A 12,915-nucleotide genomic window follows, 5' to 3' on the forward strand; every position below is an offset into this window, starting at 1 on the left:
TTGACTTGGCCATTCTAACACCTGGATATGTTTATTTTTGAACCATTCCATTGTAGATTTAGCTTTATGTTTTGGATCATTGTCTTGTTGGAAGACAAATCTCCGTCCCAATCTCAGGTCTTTTGCAGACTCCATCAGGTTTTCTTCCAGAATGGTCCTGTATTTGGCTCCATCCATCTTCCCATCAATTTTAACCATCTTCCCTGTCCCTGCTGAAGAAAAGCAGGCCCAAACCATGATGCTGCCACCACCATGTTTGACAGTGGGGATGTGTGTTCAGGGTGATGAGCTGTGTTGCTTTTACACCAAACATAACGTTTTGCATTGTTGCCAAAAAGTTCAATTTTGGTTTCATCTGACCAGAGCACCTTCTTCCACATGTTTGGTGTGTCTCCCAGGTGGCTTGTGGCAAACTTTAAACAACACTTTTTATGGATATCTTTAAGAAATGGCTTTCTTCTTGCCACTCTTCCATAAAGACCAGATTTGTGCAATATACGACTGATTGTTGTCCTATGGACAGAGTCTCCCACCTCAGCTTTAGATCTCTGCAGTTCATCCAGAGTGATCATGGGCCTCTTGGCTGCATCTCTGATCAGTCTTCTCCTTGTACGAGCTGAAAGTTTAGAGGGACGGCCAGGTCTTGGTAGATTTGCAGTGGTCTGATACTCCTTCCATTTCAATATTATCGCTTGCACAGTGCTCCTTGGGATGTTTAAAGCTTGGGAAATCTTTTTGTATCCAATTCCGGCTTTAAACTTCTTCACAACAGTATCTCGGACCTGCCTGGTGTGTTCCTTGTTCTTCATGATGCTCTCTGCGCTTTTAACGGACCTCTGAGACTATCACAGTGCAGGTGCATTTATAAGGAGACTTGATTACACACAGGTGGATTGTATTTATCATCATTAGTCATTTAGGTCAACATTGGATCATTCAGAGATCCTCACTGAGCTTCTGGAGAGAGTTCGCTGCACTGAAAGTAAAGGGGCTGAATAATTTTGCACGCCCAATTTTTCAGTTTTTGATTTGCTAAAAAAGTTTGAAATTTCCAATAAATGTCGTTCCACTTCATGATTGTGTCCCACTTGTTGTTGATTCTTCACAAAAAAATACAGTTTTATATCTTTATGTTTGAAGCCTGAAATGTGGCAAAAGGTCGCAAAGTTCAAGGGGGCCGAATACTTTCGCAAGGCACTGTATATGAACTGAATATTGGCAAATGCATCAGTAAAAAATATTGAGCCTCTTTAATGCAACCCTTGGTGTTAATAGATGGCAACGCAGCAGTATACAACTAACCTGAAGGTTTGGAAATGATTTCTTTCTTTCTTTCTCATCTGTAGCCCTTAAAAATGCATCTCAAGTGCACTTGCACTGTTTAGCTCCCATCTGAGAGCTGGGCGACATTTAGGGCGTACTACGGATCACTCAAATACCCCAATGATTATGATCACACTTCCTCAATTCAAATATTATGCTGTTACACTATAGGAAATATGGTTCGGGAATGGTTTAGAAACTCGGGAATCAAGTTCAGCATGTCACTGTCACCTGGTCTTCACGCCTAGAATAAAACTGTCCATTTATTTAAATAATAATACAAGAATAATTACAGAGGGCAATTTGAGAAAAAAAAACCGAATCGTTCTCTGGAATAACGGGCATTCTGGAGTAATAATTACATAACCAACGTACCTCTAGTCTATTCGTAAGAATAGGTCCTTGATGATGTGCATACGATGCATACACGTGTCGCGTAAAGAGACCCAGGGTTGAGGGAATGTTTTTCCTAGACAAATTAGGGATTTCGGGGTAACAGAACTTTTCAGTCAGAAATGGCTGAACACTGTTGATGTTCTGTGGTGGTCACTGCAGCCGGGAGGAGAGAGCGACAACGGTTGCTAGTCACAGTCAGCAGGCCCGGACTATATAATCAATTGCTGGTCGGTCTCCCTCTAGTCATTTGTGAGTCTTAATTATTTCATCAAACAGTTCGCTTAAAGCATCAGACAAGCTCAGTGCATATAGTTGATTTGATTAAAACACATAGGATGTTTTGACCAATTTAATTTAATTCAACTAAGATGTTTATTTTGTGTGTTTATTTTCAGGCGCAGCCCTGTAGTGTTCTCTCACTGTTCTGCTGAATACCAGGGATCCTTATGGATGGGAGGGAGGGAGGGAGAGAGGAGGAGGGAGTGAAAAAGAGAGAGATATGAAAGGAGGGATGGATAGAGGTCGAGGGAAAGAAAACAAGAGAGAATTGGAGAGTGCAAATGTAAGAGAGAGGGAGGGGGGAATAGAGGGAGGGAGAGCAACAGAGGGAGAGACAGAGAGAGAGGGAGGGGGGAATAGAGGGAGGGAGAGTAACAGAGGGAGAGACAGAGAGAGAGGGAGGGGGGAATAGAGGGAGGGAGAGCAACAGAGGGAGAGACAGAGAGAGAGGGAGGGGGGAATAGAGGGAGGGAGAGTAACAGAGGGAGAGACAGAGAGAGAGGGAGAGAGGGAGGGAGAGAGAGAGAGACAGAGGGAGAGAGAGAGACAGGGAGAGAGAGAGGAAGAGAGAGAGAGGGAGAGAGAGAGAGACAGGGAGAGAGAGAGGGAGAGAGAGAGGGAGAGAGGGAGGGAGAGAGAGAGAGACAGAGGGAGAGAGAGACAGGGAGAGAGAGAGGAAGAGAGAGAGAGAGGGAGAGAGAGACAGGGAGAGAGAGGGAGAGAGAGAGGGAGAGAGAGAGAGAGACAGAGGGAGAGAGAGAGAGAGACAGGGAGAGAGAGAGAGAGGGAGAGAGAGACAGGGAGAGAGAGAGAGAGACAGAGAGAGAGACAGAGGAAGAGAGAGAAACATACATGCGTGGGTGTTGTTCTGCATCTGTATAAGCCTGCAGCATATTTTGGCCTACTTTCCCAAAAAAGTGAAGAGAGGAAAAGGGGAGGAGAGGAGAAGAAGAGGGGAGGGTGGAGGAGAGGAAAGGGGGGGGGAGAAGGGGGAGGAAGAGGAGAGGAGGAGGGGAGGAGGAGGGGAGGAGGACTAGGGGAGTAGTGGTAGGCGAGGAGCGAAAAAAAACCACTCTAGAGATGAAACACTTCAGCTACAACTTTCCCCATTCCCTGTTACATAAACCACTCCATTCTCGAACATCTCTTTTGTTATCCTCTCTCTCTCTTTCCCCTTCTCTCTATCTCTCTCTGTCTTGCACCTCTCTGTCTCCTCCCTCTTTCTCTTGCTCGCCCTCTCCCCCTCTCTCTGATCCTGACTTTTGTCTGTCTGTCTGCGTCAGTTCAGATATCTCCACTTCGTGTGTCTGTCTGGGTCAGATATCTCCACTTCGTGTGTCTGTCTGGGTCAGATATCTCCACTTCGTGTGTCTGTCTGCGTCAGTTCAGATATCTCCACTTCATGTCTCTGTCTGGGTCAGATATCTCCACTTCATGTGTCTGTCTGGGTCAGATATCTCCACTTCATGTGTCTGTCTGGGTCAGATATCTCCACTTCATGTGTCTGTCTGGGTCAGATATCTCCACTTCATCTGTATGTCTGGGTCAGATATCTCCACTTCATCTGTATGTCTGGGTCAGATATCTCCACTTCATGTGTCTGTCTGGGTCAGATATCTCCACTTCATGTCTGTCTGGGTCAGATATCTCCACTTCATGTGTCTGTCTGGGTCAGATATCTCCACTTTGTGTCTGTCTGGGTCAGATATCTCCACTTCATGTGTCTGTCTGGGTCAGATATCTCCACTTCATGTCTGTCTGGGTCAGATATCTCCACTTCATGTCTGTCTGGGTCAGATATCTCCACTTCATCTGTATGTCTGGGTCAGATATCTCCACTTCATGTGTCTGTCTGGGTCAGATATCTCCACTTTGTGTCTGTCTGGGTCAGATATCTCCACTTCATCTGTATGTCTGGGTCAGATATCTCCACTTTGTGTCTGTCTGGGTCAGATATCTCCACTTCATGTGTCTGTCTGGGTCAGATATCTCCACTTCATGTGTCTGTCTGGGTCAGATATCTCCACTTCATGTGTCTGTCTGGGTCAGATATCTCCACTTCATGTGTCTGTCTGGGTCAGATATCTCCACTTCATGTGTCTGTCTGGGTCAGATATCTCCACTTCACGTCTGTCTGGGTCAGATATCTCCACTTCATGTGTCTGTCTGGGTCAGATATCTCCACTTCATGTGTCTGTCTGGGTCAGATATCTCCACTTCATGTCTCTGTCTGGGTCAGATATCTCCACTTCATGTGTCTGTCTGGGTCAGATATCTCCACTTTGTGTCTGTCTGGGTCAGATATCTCCACTTCATGTGTCTGTCTGGGTCAGATATCTCCACTTTGTGTCTGTCTGGGTCAGATATCTCTACTTCGTGTGTCTGTCTGGGTCAGATATCTCCACTTTGTGTCTGTCTGGGTCAGATATCTCCACTTCATGTCTCTGTCTGGGTCAGATATCTCCACTTCATGTGTCTGTCTGGGTCAGATATCTCCACGCCTTAATTTGCTGATTCTCTACACTACGTGTGTTATTTGCCTTCATTATTCACGTATTGCAAACTCTATTGTCTTAGTGTGAGTGAGTGTGATTCCTGAGCTGCTCCTTAAGGAATTGCTTTGGGGTCTCCCCCCTACATGTGGTTTGCATACTGAGACATGCAGCGCACGCACACACACACACACACACACACACACAATTGCCAGGGTAACTCACATGTGGCGTAACCCCCAGCAGAGGTTAGCATCGGTCAGTGGCGTGCAGGAGTGATGAGTGACGCCCGTGGCTAGCCGGTAGACGTACGTCCGAGACACAGCGCGGAAACGGGCATGGAACCCACCGGGGACCCGGTAGGCGCGGGTGATTCTGGGGGGGACAGACAATAAACCGTGGGTGAATCTGAGGGGACAGACAATAAACCGTGGGTGAATCTGAGGGGACAGACAATAAACCGTGGGTGAATCTGAGGGGACAGACAATAAACCGTGGGTGATTCTGGGGGACAGGTAGTAGGTGCCAGGCTCAGCGGTTTGTGTCAACAACTGTAACGCTGCTGGGTTTTTCCAAGCTCAAAACTTTCCCGTTTGTATCAAGAATGATCCACCACCCAAAGGACATCCAGCCAACTGGACACAAGTTGTGGGAAGCACTGGAGTCAACATTGGCTAGCGTCCCTGTGGAACGCTTTCGACATCTTGTAGAGTCCACGCCCCTGTTCTGAAGACAAAACTCAATGTTCCTTTTAATTTGTTTATTTCACCTTTATTTAACCAGGTAGGCCAGTTGAGAACACCTTTATTTAACCAGGTAGGCCAGTTGAGAACACCTTTATTTAACCAGGTAGGCTAGTTGAGAACACCTTTATTTAACCAGGTAGGCCAGTTGAGAACACATTTATTTAACCAGGTAGGCCAGTTGAGAACACCTTTATTTAACCAGGTAGGCCAGTTGAGAACTAGTTCTCATTTACAACTGCGACCTGGACAAGATAAAGCACAGCAGATTGACACATACAACAACACAGAGTTACACATGGAATAAACAAAACATACAGTCAGTAACAGAAAAGTCTATATACAGTGTGTGCAAATGAGGTAGGTAAGGAAGTAAGGCAATACATAGGCCATAGTGACAAAATAATGACTATATAGCAATTAAACACTGGAGTGACATGTGTTTTTTCACTTTCAGTTTATTTTACTTAGCTAGCAAATGCAGCTAGCTAGTTTAGTCTACTGAAACACCCTGCAAAAACAGAGGGATGCTGTGTTAGCTAGCTGGCTATGACAGAAGGATGCTATGTTAGGTAGCTGGCTATGACAGAGGGATGCTATGTTAGCTAGCTGGCTATGACAGAGGGATGCTATGTTAGCTAGCTGGCTATGACAGAGGGATGCTATGTTAGCTAGCTGGCTATAACAGAGGGATGCTATGTTAGCTAGCTGGCTATAACAGAGGGATGCTATGTTAGCTAGCTGGCTATGACAGAAGGATGCTATGTTAGCTAGCTGGCTATAACAGAGGGATGCTATGTTAGCTAGCTGGCTATGACAGAGGGATGCTATGTTAGCTAGCTGGCTATAACAGAGGGATGCTATGTTAGCTAGCTGGCTATAACAGAGGGATGCTATGTTAGCTCGCTGGCTATGACAGAGGGATGCTATGTTAGCTAGCTGGCTATAACAGAGGGATGCTATGTTAGCTAGCTGGCTATGACAGAGGGATGCTATGTTAGCTAGCTGGCTATAACAGAGGGATGCTATGTTAGCTAGCTGGCTATAACAGAGGGATGCTATGTTAGCTCGCTGGCTATGACAGAGGGATGCTATGTTAGCTAGCTGGCTATGACTATCCAACACAACACTGGAACTCTTCCAAGTCAAGGTTAGCTTTGGTGTAAAGCTGTCATCGAGGCAACGGGCGGTTACTTTGAAAAATCTAAAATTTAAAAAATAAAAATACATATTTTTATTTGTTTAACACTTTTTTGGTTTCTACATGATTCCATGTGTTATTTCATAGTTTTGATGTCCTCACTATTATTCTACAATGTAGAAAATAGTAAAGAATTAAGAAAAACCCGTGGATGAGTAGGTGTGTCCAAACTTTTGTCTGGTACTGTACACACAAAAGTATGTGGACACCCCTTCAAATGAGTGGATTCGGCTATTTCAGCCACACCCATTGCTGACAGGTGTATAAAATCGAGCACACAGCCATGCAATCTCCATAGTAAATGTTAGCAGTAGAATGGCCTTACTGTAGAAATCAGTGACTTTCAAAGTGGCACCATCATAGGATGCCACCTTTCAAACAAGTCAGTTTATTTTATAATTTTTTTTTTATTTCACCTTTATTTAACCAGGTAGGCTAGTTGAGAACAAGTTCTCATTTACAACTGCGACCTGACCAAGATAAAGCATAGCAGTGTGAACAGACAACACAGAGTTACACATGGAGTAAACAATTAACAAGTCAATAACACAGTAGAAAAAAAAGGGGGAGTCTATATACAATGTGTGCAAAAGGCATGAGGAGGTAGGCGAATAATTACAATATTGCAGATTAACACTGGATTGATAAATGATCATGTACAGGTAGAGATATTGGTGTGCAAAAGAGCAGAAAAGTAAATAAATAAAAACTCAAATTCCTGCCCTGCTCGATAAACTGCAAGTGCTGTTATTGTGAAGTGGAAACGTCTAGGAGCAACAACGGCTAAGCTGCGAAGTGGTAGGCCGAACACGCTCACAGAACGGGACCGCCGAGTGCTGAAGTCTGTCCTCGGTTGCAACACTCACTACCGAGTTCCAAACTGCCTCTGGAAGCAACGTCAGCACAAGAACTGTTCATCGGGAGCTTCATGAAATGGGTTTCCATGGCCGAGCAGCCACACACAAGCATAAGATCACCATGAGCAATGCCAAGCGTCGGCTGGATTGGTGTCAAGCTTGCCGCCATTGGACTCTGGAGCAGTGGAAACGCGTTCTCAGGAGTGATGAATCACGCTTCACCATCTGGCAGTCCGACGGACTAATTTGGGTTTGGCAGATGCCAGGAGAACGATACCTGCCCAATGCATAGTGCCAAATGTAAAGTTTGGTGGAGGAAATCTTAATGCTACAGCATACAATGACATTCTAGATGATTCTGTGCTTCCAACTTTGTGGCAAATGTCTGGGGAAGGCCCTTTCGTTTCAGCATGACAATTCCCCCACGCTGAAAACGAGGTCCATACAGAAATTGTTTGTCGAGGTCGGTGTGGAAGAACTTGGCTGGCCTGCACCACAGCCCTGACCTCAACCCCATCGAACATCTTTGGGATGAAATGGAACGCAGACTGCGAGCCAGGACTAATCGCTCAACATCCGTTAATGCTCTTGTGGCTGAATAGAAGCAAGTCCCCGCAGCAATGTTCCAACATCTAGTGGAAAGCCTTCCCAGAAGAGTGGAGGCTGTTATTGCAGCAATGTTCCAACATCTAGTGGAATGCCTTCCCAGAAGAGTGGAGGCTGTTATAGTAGCAAAGGGGGGGACCAACTCCATATTAATGCCCATGATTTTGGAATGAGATGTTTGGATTCTATCACCCCAGAGACATAGAGAATCCCCTTCCCAAACGTTCCACAGCTTTCTATATAAACGGCTCTGATGCTCGGGAGCTTCTCCCTCTCCCTCCCTTTCAGCCAGGCTGATGACTCAAAAAGAAAGAGCTTATGACTTTGATCTGAGAGGAGAGAGAGGGAGAGAGTTAAAGAGAGAAGGGCAGAAGAGAGAGAGAGAGAGACAGACAGAGAGAGAGGAAGATAGTTAAAGAGAGAGAGAGAAGAGAGAGAGAGAGAGAGAGAGAGAGAAGAGAGAGAGAGAAGAGAGAGAGAGAGAGAGAGAGAGAGAAGAGAGAGAGAGAGAGAGAGAGAGAGAGAGAGAGAAGGGAGACAGAGAGACAGAGAGAGAGAGAGAGAGAGAGAGAGCAGAGAAATGGAGAAAAGAGAGAATATCATCCCTGATTTGAAAGGTCTATTTTTAGCTCCTGACTGAGGTCTGTGGGCTTTACATAGTAGATGAGGCAACAAAACACTGCAGAGTAGGGACACACACACACACACACAAACACACACACACGCACACACACACACACACACTGCACCTTGCACCTTGTGTATTGCGATCAGACTGTATTATAAAAGCGGTGAATCACATTTTTTCAATCAGCTAATGCTCTCTCCCCATAATCAACTGTTTAATAAAATGGCCTCATTGGTAATTAACCATTAATGAACATGAACACATTTCGCATCACAGACTACAAGCCATTTTAAAAAGTCTAATAAATCCATTGTAATGTAGCCTACTCTTTCACAATAAATCCATTGTAATATAGCCTACTCTTTCACAATCAATCCATTGTAATATAGCCTACTCTTTCACAATAAATCCATTGTAATATAGCCTACTCTTTCACAACAAATCCATTGTAATATAGCCTACTCTTTCACAATAAATCCATTGTAATATAGCCTACTCTTTCACAACAAATCCATTGTAATATAGCCTACTCTTTCACAATCAATCCATTGTAATATAGCCTACACTTTCACAATCAATCCATTGTAATATAGCCTACTCTTTCACAATAAATCCATTTTAATATAGCCTACTCTTTCACAATAAATCCATTTTAATATAGCCTACTCTTTCACAATAAATCCATTGTAATATAGCCTACTCTTTCACAATAAATCCATTTTAATATAGCCTACTCTTTCACAATAAATCCATTGTAATATAGCCTACTCTTTCACAATAAATCCATTGTAATATAGCCTACTCTTTCACAACAAATCCATTGTAATATAGCCTACTCTTTCACAATAAATCCATTGTAATATAGCCTACTCTTTCACAATCAATCCATTGTAATATAGCCAACACTTTCACAATCAATCCATTGTAATATAGCCAACACTTTCACAATAAATCCATTTTAATATAGCCTACTCTTTCGCAATAAATCCATTGTAATATAGCCTACACTTTCACAATAAATCCATTGTAATATAGCCTACTCTTTCACAATAAATCCATTGTAATATAGCCTACTCTTTCACAATAAATCCATTGTAATATAGCCTACTCTTTCACAATAAATCCATTGTAATATAGCCTACTCTTTCACAATAAATCCATTGTAATATAGCCTACTCTTTCACAATAGATCCATTGTAATATAGCCTACTCTTTCACAATAAATCCATTGTAATATAGCCTACTCTTTCACAATCAATCCATTGTAATATAGCCAACACTTTCACAATCAATCCATTGTAATATAGCCTACTCTTTCACAATAAATCCATTCTAATATAGCCTACTCTTTCACAATAAATCCATTGTAATATAGCCTACTCTTTCACAATAAATCCATTGTAATATAGCCTACTCTTTCACAATAAATCCATTGTAATATAGCCTACTCTTTCACAATAAATCCATTGTAATATAGCCTACTCTTTCACAATAAATCCATTGTAATATAGCCTACTCTTTCACAATAAATCCATTGTAATATAGCCTACTCTTTCACAATAAATCCATTGTAATATAGCCTACTCTTTCACAATAAATCCATTGTAATATAGCCTAAACTTTCACAATAAATCCATTGTAATATAGCCTACTCTTTCACAATAAATCCATTGTAATATAGCCTACTCTTTCACAATAAATCCATTGTAATATAGCCTACTCTTTCACAATAAATCCATTGTAATATAGCCTACTCTTTCACAACAAATCCATTGTAATATAGCCTAAACTTTCACAATAAATCCATTGTAATATAGCCTACTCTTTCACAATCAATCCATTGTAATATAGCCTAAACTTTCACAATAAATCCATTGTAATATAGCCTACTCTTTCACAATAAATCCATTGTAATATAGCCTAAACTTTCACAATAAATCCATTGTAATATAGCCTACTCTTTCACAATAAATCCATTGTAATATAGCCTACTCTTTCACAATAAATCCATTGTAATATAGCCTACACTTTCACAATAAATCCATTGTAATATAGCCTACTCTTTCACAATAAATCCATTGTAATATAGCCTACTCTTTCACAATAAATCCATTGTAATATAGCCTACTCTTTCACAATAAATCCATTGTAATATAGCCTACTCTTTCACAACAAATCCATTGTAATATAGCCTACTCTTTCACAACAAATCCATTGTAATATAGCCTACTCTTTCACAATAAATCCATTGTAATATAGCCTAAACTTTCACAATAAATCCATTGTAATATAGCCTACTCTTTCACAATCAATCCATTGTAATATAGCCTAAACTTTCACAATAAATCCATTGTAATATAGCCTACTCTTTCACAATAAATCCATTGTAATATAGCCTAAACTTTCACAATAAATCCATTGTAATATAGCCTAAACTTTCACAATAAATCCATTGTAATATAGCCTACTCTTTCACAATCAATCCATTGTAATATAGCCTAAACTTTCACAATAAATCCATTGTAATATAGCCTACTCTTTCACAATAAATCCATTGTAATATAGCCTAAACTTTCACAATAAATCCATTGTAATATAGCCTACTCTTTCACAATAAATCCATTGTAATATAGCCTACTCTTTCACAATAAATCCATTTTAATATAGCCTACTCTTTCACAATAAATCCATTGTAATATAGCCTACTCTTTCACAATAAATCCATTTTAATATAGCCTACTCTTTCACAATAAATCCATTTTAATATAGCCTACTCTTTCACAATAAATCCATTTTAATATAGCCTACTCTTTCACAATAAATCCATTGTAATATAGCCTACTCTTTCACAATAAATCCATTGTAATATAGCCTACTCTTTCACAATAAATCCATTGTAATATAGCCTACTCTTTCACAATAGATCCATTGTAATATAGCCTACTCTTTCACAATAAATCCATTGTAATATAGCCTACTCTTTCACAATCAATCCATTGTAATATAGCCAACACTTTCACAATCAATCCATTGTAATATAGCCTACTCTTTCACAATAAATCCATTCTAATATAGCCTACTCTTTCACAATAAATCCATTGTAATATAGCCTACTCTTTCACAATAAATCCATTGTAATATAGCCTACTCTTTCACAATAAATCCATTGTAATATAGCCTACTCTTTCACAATAAATCCATTGTAATATAGCCTACTCTTTCACAATAAATCCATTGTAATATAGCCTACTCTTTCACAATAAATCCATTGTAATATAGCCTACTCTTTCACAATAAATCCATTGTAATATAGCCTACTCTTTCACAATAAATCCATTGTAATATAGCCTAAACTTTCACAATAAATCCATTGTAATATAGCCTAGTCTTTCACAATAAATCCATTGTAATATAGCCTACTCTTTCACAATAAATCCATTGTAATATAGCCTACTCTTTCACAATAAATCCATTGTAATATAGCCTACTCTTTCACAACAAATCCATTGTAATATAGCCTAAACTTTCACAATAAATCCATTGTAATATAGCCTACTCTTTCACAATCAATCCATTGTAATACAGCCTAAACTTTCACAATAAATCCATTGTAATATAGCCTACTCTTTCACAATAAATCCATTGTAATATAGCCTAAACTTTCACAATAAATCCATTGTAATATAGCCTACTCTTTCACAATAAATCCATTGTAATATAGCCTACTCTTTCACAATAAATCCATTGTAATATAGCCTACACTTTCACAATAAATCCATTGTAATATAGCCTACTCTTTCACAATAAATCCATTGTAATATAGCCTACTCTTTCACAATAAATCCATTGTAATATAGCCTACTCTTTCACAATAAATCCATTGTAATATAGCCTACTCTTTCACAACAAATCCATTGTAATATAGCCTACTCTTTCACAATAAATCCATTGTAATATAGCCTACTCTTTCACAATAAATCCATTGTAATATAGCCTACTCTTTCACAATAAATCCATTGTAATATAGCCTAAACTTTCACAATAAATCCATTGTAATATAGCCTAAACTTTCACAATAAATCCATTGTAATATAGCCTACTCTTTCACAATCAATCCATTGTAATATAGCCTAAACTTTCACAATAAATCCATTGTAATATAGCCTACTCTTTCACAATAAATCCATTGTAATATAGCCTAAACTTTCACAATAAATCCATTGTAATATAGCCTACTCTTTCACAATAAATCCATTGTAATATAGCCTACTCTTTCACAATAAATCCATTGTAATATAGCCTAAACTTTCACAATAAATCCATTGTAATATAGCCTAAACTTTCACAATAAATCCATTGTAATATAGCCTACTCTTTCACAATCAATCCA

General features: G+C 40.2%; 1 protein-coding gene across 1 annotated transcript in view; it reads right to left on the reverse strand.

Annotated features, from left to right (window-relative positions):
• pusl1 (pseudouridine synthase like 1) overlaps nt 1-12,915 on the reverse strand; it is a 73,825-nt gene that overhangs the window by 26,439 nt on the left and 34,471 nt on the right. The window contains exon 6 of the mRNA XM_064967467.1: nt 4,716-4,865. Within this exon, the coding sequence (XP_064823539.1) occupies nt 4,716-4,865 (150 nt within the window). The remainder of the gene's footprint in view (nt 1-4,715; nt 4,866-12,915) is intronic.

The sequence above is a fragment of the Oncorhynchus masou genome, chromosome 6 (genome assembly GCF_036934945.1).
Source record: "Oncorhynchus masou masou isolate Uvic2021 chromosome 6, UVic_Omas_1.1, whole genome shotgun sequence".
Lineage (NCBI taxonomy): Eukaryota > Metazoa > Chordata > Actinopteri > Salmoniformes > Salmonidae > Oncorhynchus > Oncorhynchus masou.